The sequence below is a fragment of the Anopheles darlingi genome, chromosome 2 (genome assembly GCF_943734745.1).
Source record: "Anopheles darlingi chromosome 2, idAnoDarlMG_H_01, whole genome shotgun sequence".
NCBI lineage: Eukaryota > Metazoa > Arthropoda > Insecta > Diptera > Culicidae > Anopheles > Anopheles darlingi.
In genome coordinates, this window is record NC_064874.1 from 68603928 (window position 1) to 68624091 (window position 20164).

The following is a 20164-nucleotide window of genomic DNA, read 5'->3' on the forward strand; positions in this document are numbered from 1 at the left end:
GCCGTGCGCGATCACCACCGTCGTGAGGTTCGTTCTGTCGCCGGGACATTTCGGTGGGTGAGACTTTTATATGCCAATGTGGCCAACATTGACCGTCGAAGGGTAGGGAGGACTTTGCTGACTTTGCACGACGCTTCGCTTCGCTATCAGATCCCTCTCCTCCTTCTTGCACTCTGCTTAGGCTCACCGGTAAAACGGTTTGGGGATGAGACTTTAACGTGCACGATATGTATCCGTGGCCAGTAGGTCTGGGAGGTTCCGTCGAGCAGAAGCAGCTGAAGCAGAAGTAGTAGAAGCAGACGAAGAGAAGAAGAAAGAGCAAGCAAGATGCTGTCCTAGTGGAAGGAGTGGTGCATGGCTGTCCACCTACCGCAGCCAATCTCCCTCCCAAAAAAAAAACCCAACCCCTCCTCCTCAAGACACACACACGCGCATGAGCTCGTGGACATGCAAAGAGGGTGGTACTCGATTATTGTTATTATTGCCTGTCGCAGCTCATAAAGGAGTTTGCCGGCCATCAGGCGAAGCGCCGTCTGCTGTTGCTGTTGCTGTTGCTGTTGCTGTTGCTGGTGCTGAAGATGAGTCGCACGCATGTATGGATCCCCCAGATGGGTGGTACGGACCCGATGGCATTTTAAATCGCCGGTCCTCGTCGTCGTTGTCGTCGTCGCCGGTGCGCGGACCCGTTGGCGGCAAGTACAGGTCGTGCAGTACGCAGACAAAGTTCAAAAAGGGGGCGCTACCCGATACCATCGACACCAGGGACAGCGGCTTGCGGTGCTGAGGGGCCAGTGCGTCACCGGTTTTTGGGGCGCTACTTTTATTTTCATTTGGAATCAGTAACGCTAGGAATCGATTCGAACCAGGGAGATGGTTACGTGAAAGTGTATCAGTTGCGGCTGAGGCTGGTGGTGGTGGTGGTGGTGGCGACGAAATTGACCGTTTATGAAATTTATTTTGTTGGCTTTCATTATGGAAATAACCACTTTCGGCAGCCGGGGATGACCCCTGGCGCACTGGAACGTGCGTTCCGATAACAGTTAGGTTAAGTAACAGCATTTTGCGGCACCAGGATTCATCCGCCATATGCCAGAAAACATAATTAAAACATCCTGCGCAGCCGACTTGGCTCGATACTACTTCTACTTGACCTTCGCCTTAGAGACCCTTTTTTAGAATGGTACAACACACACACACATACACGCCATTAGCTGGAACCTTCTTGCTATTGACCTTTCGCGCTTACATGCATGTGATTAGTTCACGCGCGCGCGCTCCGGCGATCGTGGCGATCGCACAGTGAAATCATTTTTATAACATGATCATCCACCACCATCATCATCATCAGCAGCAGCATCATCCACGATCGTCACGACACATTCCTAGCGAACGCGGTATTCAAATCAATATCACTCAAACGGCGCGCGCGTGTCGATCGTCAACCATTAAAGGTTCACGGTTTTTGGGGTCTCCGGTCGGTCCGGTCAGTTCCAAAAACGGGCAATCCATTGATCGGGGAAGCAGTCACAACCCTTAGGTGGTCTGGCGCTGGCCGATGCGCAGCCTTTTTGCTGACAAATTATTGCCTTCCGAGGTTTCGAAAACCGAAGCTGTTCCTCCTTTGCGAAGCCCTCCTCCGGTGAGACGGCGGTACTAACGGTAGCACCGACGGTGACGCACCATCCTGGCACACGGACACGGACAACGGCGTCCGCGTGTGCGTTAGTGTCTTTCGAAGCCCGAGACTGGTTCCATGGAGGGTGGTGGTTTCGAGAATCAAGTTATCAATTACGTTCTTCAGGCGACGATCGAGCAAACGGGTTGAGCGTAAAGCATAAACGCCATTGAGCATCGTGGTGGCGGGGATCATCCGAAAACCAGTTCCATCGCTGCGCCGGCGAGATGGATTCTACGTCCATCCGGGCATATATGAGTATGTGCCGCGAATTGTGGTTAAGGTTCGAACTTCGAACTCGGCCAGCGCCTTGTCACAGTCGCCCGCCGTGTCGTGCACCGCCAGAATCGGTGTGTGACCTTAAGAAACGGCGCGTCTCACTCTCCCGGGGGGTTTTGAAGGAGAAAGAAAGAGAAAAAATAAAATAAAAAATAAAAGAGAAGAAAAATATATGATCATGAGGAATCACCAAGAAAAGGATGTCATCTTCGCCATCGCCGTCACCATCGCCATCGTTGTCGTAGTCGTTGTCGTTGTTCTGGAGGTTGTTTGCTGCCGATTGCACCACGGTCAAACGGACAGACGAACGAAAACGAACCTTCATTGTTGTTGGTAGCCGGTCCTCTCCGTGTGAGGAGTAACTACACCGCTTGTGACTTGTGACATGTCCTCACGGGCCCGGGTGTACTCTTGACAGTCTGCTGGTGTTGTGGCTGGTGGCGGTGCGAGCTACGTAGCTCTTCATCGGACAAGGCGTTGTTCCGCTGGCCCACAACTTGAATGGCCGGCAATGAAGAATTGATTTATTATCTTCCACATAATTGACACCTTCGGAGGGTGGTTTCCGATAAAAAAAATAAAACGAGACGAAGCTAGACGTACTACCGCACCCGAAGCGGTTGCCGTGGGACTTTACCGCTTCTTTTTGAGGATTTAGTTGCAACAACAGCGCCATGCCGAGCTCTCATATGGATGCATACATGAATGAACGATCAGGGCACGTCCGTACACCGCACAATACGTGTACCGGTATGGTACCGGTATGGTGCTTGGTAATAGGGCAGTCGCGGCATTAAAACGGGGAGATGAAGAAATGTCAAAAGTTTCAGCAACTGGATTAGCACCCCGGGTACACCGGGTGCTGCCCAAGGTACCTTGGGCAAAAGGTTCCCCACCGTACTATGGCGATGGACGACGGCTTCATCATCGGTCGATGTACGAGGAGCTTCTTCACGACCAGCGCTTGAGCGGAGCGCTGGGTAATTATGCTGAATGAGGTGAATGTTACACCCCTGAACTTAAGATGTCTTATCTGTTGACCGGCTCCCAGTTCAGTCGCCAACATTGCTTCCATCATTGGTTGAAGTTGAAGCGGTATTGCGACAATATGGGTATTTTGTGTTTTGAAGGAATACATTGCCGATGCTTTGACAGTTGTAGTCATCCTACTAGTCGCTTCAATTGATTTAGCTTCTCCAGGGCCACCGAGAACATTGTCGTGAATAAGGTAGATCATAAAGTGTGGCCAATGTCATTGACTACAGCCAGAAGTACCGTGACAAATAGCAAACTTCCATTTTGGGATAGAAATACTCAAGCAAAAGATGCAGACATCAAGATGTAGCATGCAGACGCCATAAAGAAAGTGAAACTCCACCTAATTAGACTTGCAGTATTGCGCATAAATTAAGATCACACCGATCTCACACATTCCCGTAACATATGGTGGTATAGCCCTTGAACACGATTGGCACGATCACTTACGACCAAGCTGACCCTCAAGAGGCGGTTCGCAGTTCTCGATTTCGATCGTAATTGATGCCGCGCATGCCGCGGATGACATTTGAGCGAAATATAATGCTTCTTGATCTCGCCACCACTTCGTGGTGGTTCCTCTTCATCCATTCATCTATCGCGTGGTAGAACGGTTTCGGTCAAACACATTCGAGTACATTAGAAGCTTGCTGTTAGGTCGTCTCTCAAGTGGCGACGGATAGATCGTACTCATCGCAGTCCTCTAGCGCTCTATGATCTTGCCGGATTCGGAATCGGAATCGATTATGTCAAGTATGTTCTCTTCGCCGGCTCGGTACCGCGAGCGCGCGCGCAACAGCCTGACTCACGACTTTTCGGTGGCCCGATCGTCGGCGAAATCATCGTCGATCGATCTATGGCGTGGTGGCATCGGTGGGGTGGCCATGATGCATAAAAATTGACTTGTAACAAATTATGCCGCGCAACACATGTCGTCCCGCGCCCGGGTTTTTTTCCGAGTGATCATCATGCCAATCTGGAGCTAATCGTGACAAACACACGTCATAACATTAAATATATTATCAGCGATCATACCGATCGCACCGATCGAGGTGCATCGCTGGTAGCAGAAGAGTAGCATAAATCAATTTGTAAATAGTATGTCAATAAATTCATGATCGGTGAATTGTGTGTGTGCTTCGGTGACATTCTGGACCGGTAATTTATGGAGCTATGCAAACGATCAAGAAGCGATGAGGATGATCATGCTCTCTGATCGAACAGCTGAGTAGCATAAATCGAAAGGAAAAAAATGCTTAAATCGTTTAGTTTTTGCAGCAGAAACGGTTGAACGAAAAATAGTAGTACATTCGGTAATTTTTCAATAATGCCAGAAATCATAAAACTGTAATTAACAGAAATGGTTTGATTCATAATTTTGCTTACTTTTTTAAAACATATATAAGCACGGAAGAGCCGTATGTTTATTTTAACACAAATCATGAAAATGGACAACAAACAAACAAATGGGTAACAAATAACCGTCCAATATTGTCTACTAAAAAAGCTCCCAAACAAGTAGTTGAATTAATAACACGAGTTAAGAAAATGTTAAAAAAAATGCGGATGCTGCTAAAGAAAGTTGACGGAGTGTAGTAAATAGCAAGGTAGTATTTTCGACGCGATCAGGAGCACGTTTGAATAACGCCTAGCAGGTATGCCAGCAGAAACGATGAAGCAGCATCCGGCGATCAAGCGATCACACAAAAACCCGTTTTCATTCATGCCTTCAACAGCGAGCTGAACCAATGCTTTGCAGACCTTCCGTCGGCTTCAAGTTCAAGTTCAACGCGGCACAATGTCCGCGACCACGACCACGACCGTCGATCAATGTGAATGTGAAGTAACGACAACGACGACGACGGTAGAGATTTTTTTTTTCTTTTAACATTTTTTTTATTACAACCGAGCCGATTTAACTTATGTACAGTGTCGTTGGATGATGCACGCCTCTTCCTTCACGCCTCTCCACGCCTCCTACCCTTCTTCTCGTACGTCTTCAAACCCTCTTTTTTTTTTGTTCTCATTTTCGCGGCCTTCCGTTACCGATATGCGCACGCCGATGCGTGTTGGTGTTGCGGTGAAATGCGAATGATCATTACCTAATGGTGGGTGAGGAGGAGACCTCGCCAACCCCTAATACTGGTAGCCGGACTGTGGGTTGAACGAACCATTTCCGGACGGTCTACCAGGTGCGGAAGGGCGGGACCCGGCTGGCGAACCGGACGGTCCACCGGACGGATAACCGGCACCGGCACCACCTCCCGGAGCACCCTGACCACCGGATGGATAGCCGGATCCACTGCCGGCTGCCGGTCCACTCGGATATCCTCCCGCGCCACCGGCACCACTTGGACGGCCACCAACACCACCGGCCCCTGGAGCACTACCGCCGCCAGCAGCCCCGGATGGATAGCTACCGGAACCCGTCACCGATCCCGGGTAACCACCGCTTGGTTGTCCCGCACCCGGATAGCCACCGGAAGGTCCAGCACCAGCACCACCAGCGGCCTGTGCCGCAGCCGTCGCCTCGAGCGCCTTACGGATTTCCTCCGGAATCGGGGGCGGCGTCGGCAGATGGTCACCCTGTGGCTGGAAACCATTCTCGTCCGCGATGTACGTCACGGTGATGACCTGTCCATCGGGAGCGGTGTACGAGTACGAACCCTGCACACTCTGGATCTCATTCTCCGAGCCCTTGTTCTTCACCTCACCCTGTTCCTCCACCTTGATACCGTTGGCCGTTTCATAACTGTTTACGTATTCGGGAGTAGATAAGGGAATAGGTGAGATGAGGAATATTAGGAACCGGACCCGGTCCGGACCGCGAACTAACCTGTATTTGTAGCTTCCATCGCCATTGTTCATATTCTCGTACGAGATGATCTCTATCGGGGGTTGGCTCGGCCCGGACGGGGCTGGTGCTGCTGGGGCACCGCCACCGAATCCACCGGAAGAAGCAGCACCGCCGCTGCCACCGAATCCACCCGATGGTGCACCACCTCCGAAGGCTGAAGGAGCTCCTCCACCGAATCCACTCGACGGAGGACCGTAGGAAGGTGACGGAGCACCCGGACGACCCCCGGCCGCTCCAGGAGCACCACCTGTCGTCGGAAATCGAATGGATCGGATTAGATTGAGACCTGGAGTTGGCGGAGGAATGGCTGCTGCCGTTGCTGCTGTTGCTTCTTACCTGGACGACCTCCGGCGCCTGCTCCACCGAAAACACCTCCAGGAGCTGGTGCAGCAGGGGCACCGAAACCACCGCCGGCAGCCGGTTTACTGCCGAATCCACCGCCACCACCACCACCACCGGACGGAGAAGGAGCCGTCAGTCCGGGACCACCACCGGCGGCCGCTGCACCCGGCGGTGGCAGATAGTTGTTGTCCAATCGGGCGCACGAACAGGCCGCCACGAACGATGCCAGCAGGATCTGCGCAAAAAATGGGGTTAAAAAGCACAAGCACAGCGCGTCTTGAGAGTGTCGCGTTCTACGAAACAATCCAAACCCCCATAACCTCCAAATCGTTCGCTTGGATGGCGCTTGGCGCTTTGCACAATGCATTGCCGGCAAGCAATGCCCCGCACCCTGCCTGCCTGACTGCCAGGTCAATCTGAGGTCTGGCGACTTATCGAAATGGTTGAGCGGTCACGAAATTATCATAAAGAAATATAGAGCAGCAGCAGCGAGAAGATGGCGCGTTGCGGTCGTGGCTTTTTGAATGCATTGAACATTGTTGGGTCGGTTTTAAATGGCGGATTGTGTTGCGGATCGAGCGCATCTCATTCCCATAGAGCCGTGCAGCGCAGCGCAGCGCCACTCTCTCTTATCGTGGCGCTAGAATGGAATCGGATCGCGCTTAGTAGTAGCGGACTACTAACGGTGCGGTCCGGATGATCGCACTTTGCGCATTGCACAATGCTCGCTGCTGCTCGCTGCGTTGCACCATCGATGGCGTCGATGACAGTTGGACTGTCACAGGATCCAGTAAGTCATCGTCAAACGACATTGTAGGCAGCGATCGAGAGCGAGAGTTGCGCTCGGCCTCAGCGATCAATACACGCGCGAAAAAGTAATCCAGCATCCAACTGGCGGGCGCTGGGAACGCGAATGTAAAGGCCAACCTTCCCCTGGCCACACTGCCACCCGGAGGAGGAGGAGGAGCGTCTTCGGTGTCGCCGTGCTGGGTGCCGAATTGCTGCCACGAGTGCAGTCACGAGTGCAGGCTTTTGGTTTGCGGTGACGAAATGCTTGCTTGGTTGGTTAAGCTACTTAACGGACCAGGGGGTTGTTCGAGGAAGGAAGATTCAAGCAACATAATTACGTGACCGTCACGGTGCTGTTCTTGAAGTTGAGCTCTGCGGCTTAACTGATAAACCTTTCAGGTTTTTTTTTGTTTTCCACTGGCACTTGACCGAATTCTCGAGTTCACACGAGGCTGAATGGCGGGTGGAAAACTCGCAACGACGAAATCGGAAATCTAATGTGAGATTTCCCTCTTTTTTAAACGGATTTTATGGGCACTTAAAATTATGCATTTTATGAGCACTTTTCAAGAGAATCAAATACCGATAATACTCGCACACTTCGCCATCGTGCATTGTATTACCACTTGTCTATTGGGACACCTTGCTCTCATCAATCATGTGATCGAATAAGAGGTGTTTTTACGGTTGTGGAGAAGCCGGAGAGTTTCCCATAAACTCTGCCTTTGAGCTTTGCGGCACACCTTCATGTAACCGAAGCATAAACCACCGAGTTGGTCGGTTGTTGAAGTGCAAGCATTAGAGGAGCATCAGACACGAATGGCTGCAGGACTGCATCATTTGCAGTAGCGCTGGTGGCTTCTGTGTGTCCGTTTACCGACCGTTGCAGGTTGCCAAGCGGTAACGACGTGTAACCGGATCGTGTCTTTGTCGTGCAAGATATGTGAATACTTTATTGACCTTTACCGCGGCCAAGGGCTGTGCATTTGGCGTGACACAAGCAAAACGGGGGGTGACAAAAGTATGCATTCGCGATCGAAAGGGCTTTAGTCGAAGGAATTTTGAGGTAATGTATCGATTGACAAAAGTATCCGGAATGGTTTTAGTTATGAAGTTTTCTTTACAAACCGATCAATCGATCGCTTCGGTGGCGTTTAGTGCACCAATGCAACAACCACTTAACGCAGTAACGAGCTTATGCACGCGAGAACCAATCAGTGTTTGTGCCTTTCACGCGGAATCGATGAATCGTCTTATCGATCTTCACCAAACCGACGGGTGATCGGTCGCAAAATGATTCGCTGCCGCTAATCGATGCCGATGCTGGTCTCTGGTGATGCTGAGTTGACCCACGAGGGTGGAGAGATGCTTCATCCCCTCGTGGAAAACGCTTAATCAGTGCGCATAATCACAAATTGTTGCTGTTTTATGTAAAGCCACCGCCGCCATTGGCATCGCGCGCGCTTTCAACCGGCCAAACACAACCCGGTGCATCAACATGGTGTTTGGTGCAGCCAGCCAGCCAGCCAGCAATCATTGCTCGTTTGCGCTGGGAGTGCGCCCAAAAATTGCATCACAAATCATCACTCGAATGATGATCGGGCGCGCTTTCGGCCGGGACTGACTGCCGGGCAAGAAAAATGGGGTCAGCGGTGGGACCCTGGACCTTTATGATTGGTCTGCCGGTGGTGCTGGTGGTTTCGTGTGGTGGCCTTCGGTGGCCATGGCGGCAACGGCTCGTCTACAATCATCCAACCCGTTCCGTTCCGTTCCGTTCCGTTCCGGGTGTATCGTTTTCTATCATTACAATCAATTAATTTTAAAGATCCCGACGAACCGACAGAACCACCGACCACGGTGCAGGTGCAGGCCGGTCGGTCGGTCGGTCGGTCCGTCGGTTCGGTCTCTTAAGCACAATTGATCGGTGCTGATGAGTTGTGCCGAACGCCGAACGCCTGCAATTGTTGCTGCTGTTGCTGCTGAAAGGATCTGGCCGCGTGGCCTCCGCGTGGGGATAATTATAAGCACAAGGCCTGTGAGGCCCCAGCATACCGACCGACCGAGTAGTGTTTTCCGTTTTCGGTGTGACCGTTGGCAGAAAACAATTGACCGATCCACGACCGATCGTATCGATTGGTCCAACGCGAGAATTTTCTCGTTTCCCAATCGATGATGCCTCCCGGACAATCATAATGATGTGGCAGGTAGGGGGCGGTTAGAAGGGAGTCGAAGGCGAGTCGAAGGTGAGAACTGTTCTTAATTCGGAGGCAAATCATTAAACTCTCAATGATGCCAATCAACGCCTCTCGATGGGGCGGTGATTACAGTAAATGACATGATGAGCGCAGCATGATGATAGCATGCAATCAGTGGCATGATGCTGGAACATCATAATAATAATGGAGGGTTAGGGGATTAGGGATTGCAGGATGGTGCCTTCGCCAAGAAGCTGATGCCTGGCGGGGATGGATGGCTGGTTTCAAATGCCAATAACATTAACAGAAATATTAGCTAAATGACGAGTTCGAGAGAGAGAGATAAATGGAGAGCGAGGTATCTAAGCAGTGCATATTCAATTTGCGAAGAGAATAAGAATGGGGAACGATTGCAACATGTGGATTGCAAATGGCATTTGATCGATTGATCGAGACACTTAAGGGGAATAAGAATTGGAATTTCAGGATGAATTTCAGGTCAGAAAATGTTAACCGCAATTGTTGGTTCAGAAAAAATAGTTTCATCCATTGCACTTATGCAGTAGCGAATTCCTTACAATTTAACTTCATTACAGCGAAAAAATAACTGGATCTTCAAGTAACCACTTACAAGCTTCATGATGATCACCAACGCCCTTGACGCACACACGGCAGGAGAACGATTACGTATCACAGGTTTTGAAAAAAAGGTTCTAAATGTAGAATGCACTTGCGCATGCAACAGGGTAGGCCAGAATTTGCACGCTGGGGACACGACACGACCTAGCACCGACCGAAACCAACCGATCGAACCGAACCGAACAGTGCAGCCACAAGGATGACACTCCACAGTAGGAAAAGGCACAAATCCGAATGTGTCTACTCCAGCGGTACGTTCTGCCTTATATATAATCCTCTTCACTGTCCGCTCAGCCGCAGCTCGATTGTTTTTGCATTGCGCTGCCGGGGGAGACCTAGAGACCTAGAGACCTTCTTCGTTTTGTTTGCATCTCGCTTGTTTGGCGTTGAAATCTCTCTCGCTCACCTGCTCTAGCGCACTGCGCAGCTTCCAACCTTGCTAGCGGAGGAGCGGGAGTTCGGCGCATCGCATTTCGGTGCTTTGCTGCCGTAAAATCCAAATTGATATCATGCGGTCGCGGTCGCGATGATCAGTCCCATCGGGGATCGGAGATCGGAGATCGGATTGGATTGGATTGCGGGGGTGACGTCGACAATGAGTCAAATCGAGGAAAAAAGAAAGGATGAGCTTTTTGGCAACCGGGCAACCCCGGGCGCGCTCGTGCTGAGCGTAACCCGAAAACGGCAGATAAAGTTTTACGTTTCATAAGGTCAATTGAGAAGTATTTCAGCTGGTTTTGGACAGTCGACAAGTGATGCGGCTTGATGGGTGATTCGATCAATTTACAATTATTTTTTATGGTCGTTAGTAATTGTTCCAAAAGACAAATCGCGTTGCGTAAGTGATTATGCAGGGCGTTGAAATCTGAATGCACTTTGTCAGAATGGAAAAGTCTTACGCCTATACTGTACTGAATACTGTAAATTGAATGAAAAAGAAAAGAAGGCAGTTCTAGAAAGAGAAAAGACGATAGTTTTAATGGTTGTAATAAAATTAATCTATTCGCTGGCTTGAGAGCTGTTGAAACATTGTTTATAAGGTTCCTCTTGATAAAAGATCATCTGAATTTGAAGATCCTCTAGATCTCCTCTTGACAAACCATGTGAAACAGAACTACTTTCAATATTTATTTAATGTACAATATACTGAAGTTGATGTTATGTTATTGATGATGAGTATAACAATTGTTTGAAGAGCTTGTTAATATTGGTATCGCTCTTCCCTTCTTTGTTATGTTCGTTCAAACGTAGTGACTGTTATGTGACGGTAATGTCAGGTGTTGTAAAATTTAGAACCAGTTATCAGAAATTAATCTTCATAGAAGGATAACGGCAGTAAAGCAGTACAATTATCCGAATTATCCAATCAGAGACAACAAGAGTGCAATGTGAGCGTGAAGCAGCTCATAAATCCATCCCCTGCATTGTTCTCCATCCGTGATCAGCTCCGATCAAACAAACATCCCTCAAATCATGGCGGTCCTCAATTTATGGAACCCTCTGGTAAATGTTAGCTTCCGCTCGGTGTGTGCCGGCGGTTGTTAGCTCCATCGTTATGGATATCATAACCACAATTCACTGCCAGATAAGAACGGTGCCAAGCGCCGTCTGGCTTGCAGAACGGAACTGCTGCGAAGAGCAAGAGGTGCCAGAGATTTGAAGTTCAAGAATGCTTCTGTCGAGGCCGAAGCCGAACAGTGCGTTCCGTTTTGCGTTCCCTTTTATCCGTCCGGTCGTAAAGGGTAGACCGCATCGACCGTATCGCAACGATCGTTAGATCGTCATTTATGGTAATAAGCTTGATGGGGGGGAGTTGCATTGTAGTGTCACCGATATGTCCCACGTGCGGCATTGTGACGCGGCCATGATGGTTGCGATAAGAGAAATGTTCGCTGGAGGGGGCTAATAATCGAAGCAAGTGAAAGGACATCTCGACATTGCCTTGGAGGGGTGGGAGGATTGTTGTTGTTGTTGACGTTACACCCGAGAGCTTCCCATGGGAATCGAACAGAAGTCGACGCCGATTGTGCAAACGCCAAAACGATGTGCGGCACGATCTGGAGCGATGAACCGGGAAAGGCAATCACCCAAAACGGTGGTTTGCAAATCCGACCGGAGGAGGCTACCAACACCGTCAGCACCACCCGTCCATAGTGCACCCGATTGTGACGCATCGCAGAACAATCGTGTGAGTTACCGGTGCATACACACACACACACACACCACTTGCAACGATCGATACGTCCGATCGAGAAGCTATTGATCGAACTGTGAGGAGTTCGATCCCTTCCGCGATCCCAAACCCTCCAGATGGTGAACGCTGAACGCTGAAACAGGTGTTGCGCATGGCTGCGGCACCCATTTGCCTGCCACCATTCTCCGCCAGAAAGCTTCTTCCCACAAAATGCAGCCAAGTGACGATCGCCTCCGATCGCAAGTGATCCGCTCCGATTCTCTCCGATTTCCCAATCGACATCGACGTCGACAGAATCGTCTGCCGACGGACCAGATATCGTCCGTCGATCGGTCGATCGATGGTTCGTTTGTTTCCCGTACCGCGATGGTGGTGGTGATGCTGGTGGTCCCCGCCCTGCCCGCCGTGCCATTCGCGCGCGTTTGTAAACTTGTTGCAATTCCCTTGGGCTCCGATTTTCGTGCAACTTATTAGAGCAAATTGTGTGTGAAATCCCGGACCCCGGACGAGGCCCAAGGATTGCGGCATACACAGTGGTTGCCTCGCGCTACTACCCGTCACGTATCAACAGCGGCGTTGATCTGCTCGTCTGCTTATCATCGCAGATCGCGGAAAGATCTTTGACACCTTTGACGCCTTTGACGTTGCTCACGGTTTCGGTTTCGATCCTTTTCCCTTTGTTAAGGTGGTGAGGAAGAGTGGTGAACGGAGCGGAGTGCAGGCATCCGTGACTCCGGGCGACCCGCCGGGAAGATGCCACCGACAATTGACCTAGATATGCGGTGGAGGCGGCACTGCGGCCGCATACGACATCGGTCCATTGGCGACATTGGCACTCGCACTCGAGTCGAGAGCCGTGGCGGCGGTGCTGATGGTGGATGGTGGCCATGTGCATGAGTACCGATTGGTAATCGGTGATCTCGCGGTGGCGCGCGCCCATCGGTGGTAACGTACGCGATCACAATCTCGGGCCTACGATGCCCACCGAACATCCTTTGACATTTCGGACCTATCTAAGCCAATCAAAAGGGTTTACGATTGATGCAATAATTATCCCCCACCCCCGTCACTGGTGGTTTCCTTTTAGTGAGTCGGTGCTCGCGCGTGTGTGTGTTTGTGGGTGGGTGTAGCGGAGTGCTCCATTCAGCATCGATCGAGTCGCAAGTCGGTGTCTTCGTTTGATAGGATAATTGTTTAATTGATGTCAGGCAAGGATGCACTGTGGAGTTGGTGGTAGCCAAAGGAAGTGAGCGCAAAAAAGGGGAAGGTTGATTGTGACCTCCCCCGGAGGTACATTCGGATTCCTTCCGTCAGGCTGCTTACCTCGCACGTTATCCTTTTTGCGTTGAACGGAAATGCCCAGCGGCTACAGCAGCGTACAGACCACTAATAATGCCACTGCGCACGCATTACATCGGAATGACTTACTTTAAGGCAGAATAATTAAGAAATGGTTCCTGTTCGAGCACCGCTGGTGACCATGGAGACCATGGTGGTCACGCTGGGCATTGAAGCTGGACAAGGATCCGGGGTAAAAATGTGATATCTACATCTCCAAATGAAAAAATGTATACAATACGAAAACAAATGGTGATAAAGTCCATTATTTTTGGTAATAAAACCTTCGAGAGGGCCACAAAAGATGCGCTTGGGATTAAAGAACTCAACTGCATCGTTGAAATGGAGATAATTTTTTTTATTGGATTATTTTGTAATTAAGTGACCACCATACAATACTATACAATTCCATACAAGTTTTGTGTGGGGTGGATACACTTTTTTGCGGGTTTGTAATTTCAGGGTTTAAATATTTAAGCTATCTAGGAAGAGGGAAGGGGAAGAAGGGAAATACAAGGTACATAATAACACCTTTCCTTCCCTCCTACCCTTCTTCATGATATTTTAAAGTGTCTAGCACATTGGATCGGCTTTTTAACTATTAGGTACATGAATTAATTCAGGCGGTTTTACAATAAACGTCATTACTCACTAAGTGTTACTACTATTTTTTTGGTGGAGTAGTCGTTTGGAAGCTACTGTCATTACGTATCAAACGAGTATAAACAACACCTGTTTCGAAATGTGGAAAATGTCGAGTTTTTTCCCTGAAAAAGAGTTTTTGCCGGGAGTACTTCTTCATTACTACAATATGAAGAAAAATGCTACCGAGAGTCATCGTATTCTAGTGGAAGTTAATGGGGAACATGCCCTTTCTGAAAGGACGAGCCAGAAGTGGTTTGCGCGGTTTAAAGTGGTGATTTTTGCTTGCAAGACCAACAATGAACTGGACAGCCGAAAAAGCTTGATGGCGAAGAATTGTCAGCATTACTCGACCAGGATGCATGTCAGACGCAAAAAGATCTAGCAGAATTGTTGGAGGTTGATCCCTCGATTGTCTGTAGTGCCAAGCGAATGATAAGATAAATGTTCAATTGGGTGCCATATGAATTGAAGAAAAGAGATGTTGAACGAAGGAAATCCATTTGTGAAATACTGCTGGCACGAGAAAAGAGAAAAAGTTTCTTGCACCGTATAGTGACGGGTTATGAAAAATTGATATATTACGAGAACCCTAAACGAACCATAAAACCCGCCTGAATTAATTCAACTACCTAATACATAAGTTTCAATTATAAACACCGAAAATAATTCAATATTGTAGAGATGTAGATATTTCTCTGGTTTTTACTGGATCTGAAGAATCTGGTAAAGAGAGCGCCCCTTCTGAGCGTCTCCAATGAAGCATAACATGAATCGATTTAGATGCAAATTGGACGTATCCAAGTGAAATCGAATCGAATCACCTCATACTCCGGTAGACATTCATGTCGTCGTGGGCCACGTGCCTCATGATGAGCATCGCATCGGAACGAACGATCGATGTACCCGGACGAACAACAAATAATCCGATGCGCCGTGAGCATCGCATTTTCGATGCTTATACTACGATCATCAACTGACTGACCGCGCGGAGTATCGGTGTTTAGTTTGCTAAACGGCACGGTCACGGAATGCAGTCTTCGGCATCGCGAGAACCTCGTTGCCCGTAATCGCTTCAACTCCACGTCCAAGGATGGCACGCGGTTAACACTCCATCATCATGGATGCACATCGGTTGCGGCATGAAAGGATCTTTGTTCTTTCCGCGAACGGCACATACGGCGAGCATCCTTTCACCGGGTTCCGCGACTCCGACACCGCGACAGATCGCATCGGATGTTACATGCGTCCATTTGTGAGCCCGGTTGTGACAAAGACTGGGCTGCCTTTATGATGCACCATTTAATACCTCGTTGGCAAACGAACGAGGCCGGAAGAATCGATTAACGGCCATGTGATACGGCCAGATTATCCTTGGCAACCCTTGGTGGGGGTTGATTCCGATTCCGTTCAGTGGAGGATGCGTTCGCCGGGCCAGGCATCCGAAATCCGCCACGCACATCGCATCGCAAGCGTTATAGTGTCGAAGCGTAGTAGTGCAGTAGAGCCGCACTTGACCTAACTGTCGAGCATCATCATCGTCGATGCTCTGCGCGGTCGCATATTAGAGAGCGTGCTAGCTAGGCATTTCGCAAAGCGATGATCGATTCGAGGGGATGGTGGTTTTGGCTTCGTTCCAACTAGCGACAGCAGTAGCAGCATCGTTCTCCTTCTGCTGCATGCACACCGATCCGATCCGTGTACACAGCGCGTGCTTGGTGCGCGCACTAATAAGATCACCTTGGTGATCGATTTCAGTCCACATGGCTGCTGCTGCTGCTGCTGCTGCTGCTGCTGCTGCTGCTGAGACGTAGGCTATTATTACGGCAGCATATGTACGGCCGGTAAGGAGAGCACCCAGGCCACCGCTCCAGGTGCAGTACTGTCACTTTTGCTGCGACGAGACGTCGACGACGACGCACCATCGCAGTGACCTTGGCTCTGAAAACGGAAAAGACCAAAGGTTGACAAGATTATGGGGTTGCTTCTTCAATCCCTTCTTTGACACACACACGCATGCATGCACGCAAAATGCAGGCCTTCTCCCTGGGTAGTACGTTGAAAGATCGCAACGGGGCGCACTGGTCGCGATATGCAAAATAGCGCAACAAGCAGTGCGCGTAGGAGAGCTGCGCGAGCGAACGAGCGAGGAATCGGAAGTTTGAACCTCTTTCCTCCCCTCTACTTCAACCCTGGAGTACTAATGGAATGGACCGCCTTTCGCTCTCCCTTTCTTCTATTCTATTAAACGAGAAGTAACATATTGGTGTCACGCATGGTCTGGTGTGGTGTTCGTCAAAATGAATGATCTGACATTTGATGCCTTTTGGGGGTTGCCTTCGCCGCGGCATAAAGGTCGACCAAAGATTGATCTGCGACGTCGCCGGCGTCGTCGTCGTCGTCGCTGGCGTCGTGCGGCCCACCATACATACATGCCCGGTGTACCGGTTAGCCGGTTAGTTGGCCATTATCATTGCAAATTGGAGCGATGGATCATTTCCCAACTCATCTCTCTGATGATGGAGCAGCAGCAGCAGCATGCAAAGTTTACGTTCAAATTGAGTTAACTGATCCGTGAGGAGGGGGGGTGCAATATAACTCAATTATCATCATTCGCCGAAGATGCACCCCATCTTCTCTCTTGCAGCCTCCCCGGTCAGTAAATCATCATTTCGGTAATGCTGGTGAAGGGCAATCACTCTTTTTCCTCCCCCGTTTTCCCAATTATCATTCATTAAACCATCGGTGGCATCGGGTGTGAGGGGGTGTGGGATTGTGGCCAAAAATAGTCGGCGCCGGTGTTCTTGAAATACTTTCAATAATCTGCACAGCGCGCGCGCACACAAGGAAGAGCGCATCTTCGTCATCAACCGCCTTTTTAAGCCCGGGGGGGCCGTTTTATGACCGTAAAGACGCTCACCGAGCCTCCGCGCCCTCAAAAAAAAAAAAAAAAACAAGGCACAGCGAGAGTGAAATGTGAGAAGCCAACCGATCGACTCCGATCACTCCGACGAGTTGCCGGCGATTGCCTGGTCGGTGCCTTATGTGTCCGTATTGAGAGGTGCCGGGGGTACTTGCAACACCTCCACCTTTACATGTTATCATGAGCGAGTGAAGGGATGCGAATGTGGATTCAAATGGAAACTATAAGTGGCTTTTTGGGCCCGATTACGATCGGGATCGCGTTGCACGAAGGGGTGCACGAGAAAGTTAATTTTTGGTATATAAATTCCGTAAAACCCAAACTTACCTTCTAGCGACCTTACCCATCCATCCATCCTTCGCTGTGTGCTTCGTTTCGTTTCGTTTCGGGGCCTCTCACGCTGCATTCTAGAACATTGCGCGCGATTCCTTGGCGCGTTTCATCCGCCAATTGCTCGCGTATACGCTCAGCGGTAATGTGCATTTGTATTCACCAATTCCTTGGTGCAACCGGGGAGGGAGGGGTGGGAATCCATTTTTAAATTCGTTAGATTCGTTAGACTCGGCTTGGTAGCGCGGGTCGGTCGGTAAGGTTTGGTTTCGCGATCGCACCGCCTCAACACCACCACCACTACCACCACCACCAGCCAGCAGCTCTGAAACGGGCGAGACGCGATCGAGTGACGCGAGTGACACGATCTCGAGATGAGCAGCTCGTGATTATTGCCACTGCCACAGTGATTAGCTTCTCCAGATCGGCACCGGATCGAGCACCGTCCATTTACGGAGCGTTCTCTGCAAACGTCGTTACTACAATGTTGGTCGAGCGGTGCTGAAGGAGGAGGAATAGAAGGAGAAGGAGAAGGAGAAGGTGGAGGAGGACCGGGACGAGGGGATGATGTAGTTTCGTTGCGGATGGTTGCGAGAATCCGAGATTCGTGGCATGCGCGAGCCCGGGAGTCTCGTGTTTGTCGCACGTTTTGTAGAGCTGAATCATCCTCGCGTGCCATCATTTCGCGAGGCGTGCGCGGGGGGCCAGATGTTTGAACCGCGAAAGGCCAAACCGGAACTGTTTATGCTTATAACTTATGCTGGCTGGCACGGGAAGCGTGATGGTGTGTGAGCAGCCGAGTGGACGATGGCAATCTGCTTCTGGTTGCTTATGTGGTTTTGGCCTTGCCGGGATGAGCTTCGTCCAAATGGATCAGTCATATTTATGAGGGTTAAGAATGTGTAACTCTGTTTAATGTTGTAATTTATTATTGCTGCTAATGTTGATTCAAGATGCACACAACACATGCAACACATGATGGTTTTAGTAAGATTTTTTTTATTAGTTCTTGGTGTACTGGAGATTGAATTCTTTCTGACTCGTTTGCTGACTCACATAATACAATGTTGTAATGAGGACAGGAAGCTTCGTCAGTAATCAGCAGGTTGACAATGTCAACACCAAATAGAGATGGACAGCACCAAACATGTAGCAGTTCCATTCCAGGAAGCCGGACAATTCATCTGGCCTAAAGAGATGGTGACTGGACGACACTCAATTGTACTAATTATCCTGAAAATCCAATCTGGGCTAGTACCCAAAGCATTAAAATGACCATAGAGAGTATTGCTTTACTTGACACTTTGTCAAGTATTGGCAATATTGCTTTACTTTGGAATATTTTCGTTTTCAAAGATCCAAATTGGAAAATAGAGTTTTGTAAACTGGAAATGACTTTGGTGCAAATAACTATGTATTCGTATATAAACCAACAATTAACCAGCCAATTAGCCAGCAAACTAAGTCAAGCTTCATAAAAAATATGTTTGTATTAATAATGTTTTGCAGTGCATTGATATTCGGCATGAATAATGCTCTGACTGAATCATTCGTAGAAATCATTTTCCCTCATGTTAAGTACAATTAGCGGGATCAACCTGCAGGAGTTCTTTACTGTTTATTTCGATTATTTAAAAATTACAACAACTTTAATAGTTTATGTAATTTTTAGGATACTCAGCACATTCGTTTTGTGCATTACATAATTGTCATGTTGGGATGACAACTTATGCTGGTCTCAATAAAAAGATAATCAATAAGATGTGACCAAATTAGCACACTACCATCTCATAGTGCAGAGCTTTTTGAGCTATACGCAGCAAAAGCTTCGCTATGTAGACACTTAATGCAATGCATACCTAGAGGCTCGGTTTGGGGTACGTTAAGGCGCATGGAGGGCCGAGTGGAGCATAAAAAAGAAAAGCCTTTAAGCGTCCCCTATCGTAACTGCGCCCTATGCAATAGAAGGGTATGCAGTCATTGAGGTGCCTGAAAATACGCTTAGGAAGGATTGAAATAGGATGATTTTTTATGGAGCATCACTAAGAAGAAGTGGTAAGAACTGCATTTTTCCAAAATAACGTCATGTGAGACCCAACAACCCAACACCTTCATGAGTAATCTTAAAAGAGGACAACAGTAGATCCGATTGAGATATTGCCCCGGAATCTTATCCCACAAAACGTGCAGATTTAATCAGTTGAAGTGCAATGAATCTTTGAGCTGCGTTATACATTTAACAGCAGAGATCGTTTTGATGTTTAATTCAAGCCGGAACAAGCTGCGTTACATCTCGAACTAAGAGAACGCATTTTTTATGTCACTTTATGGTATTATGTTGCTTTCCGGTGCTTGTGGGAAGTAAACGATCCTTGCCACTCGAAGAATATGATTTCAGTGCTCCCGATCGAGTGATATTGTCGCTACATCTTAATGTAGACCTATCTTACCTTCTCCATTCATCCAAAAGGTTCTGTGCATTTGTGATATTTTATCTTAGAACGATTGTTTGCCAGTGCTCAATACACTAGTTTAAAGCCGCAGTAATAACTACTGATCAACTAGAAATCGGCAAATGCCCCACATTTAAGCAGATCCGATTGAAGAAAAATAAATTTTAAATAAAACGGATCAACGATGAAATTGGTCTGATTCAGCACTAATGTTTTATTTTGAAGTAAAAATATCAAAATTACGTATCGCATTAAGCAAACGACAAAACACTCACTTATTTTATTTAAGCAATTACATTAACTGTTTTTATACTAAAAAAATATAAAAACGCCTTGAATGTGATAACACAGCATTGTTCGGATGTTTTGTACTCCTAAATGTTCCATATGTCTATATATTTTAAGAACCATGGTTCTTTATTTGCAATCAAAAGATAATTCTAAGAGTAAAAAATCTAAATCTATATACAAAA

General features: G+C 48.6%; 1 protein-coding gene across 1 annotated transcript; it reads right to left on the bottom strand.

The window, feature by feature from the left end:
* Positions 1 to 4956: 4956 nt before the first annotated feature.
* On the bottom strand, positions 4957 to 10033 carry LOC125952371 (pupal cuticle protein 36-like). The gene is made up of 4 exons (XM_049681818.1): positions 9804 to 10033; positions 6183 to 6423; positions 5826 to 6093; positions 4957 to 5741 (listed from the first exon to the last, which is right to left on the bottom strand). The coding sequence occupies exons 1-4, from the start codon at positions 9810 to 9812 to the stop codon at positions 5126 to 5128; spliced, it is 1134 nt and encodes a 377-aa protein (XP_049537775.1). The 5' UTR covers positions 9813 to 10033; the 3' UTR covers positions 4957 to 5125.
* Positions 10034 to 20164: the final 10131 nt, after the last annotated feature.

What these genes read in the sequence shown, in the direction of transcription:
- LOC125952371 (XM_049681818.1), bottom strand. An exon ending in AGGCGCCGGAGGTCGTCCAG is followed by an intron (nt 6,094 to 6,182) that starts GTAAGAAGCAAC and finishes TTCCGACGACAG; the next exon opens with GTGGTGCTCCTGGAGCGGCC. An exon ending in GATGGAAGCTACAAATACAG is followed by an intron (nt 5,742 to 5,825) that starts GTTAGTTCGCGG and finishes ATACGTAAACAG; the next exon opens with TTATGAAACGGCCAACGGTA.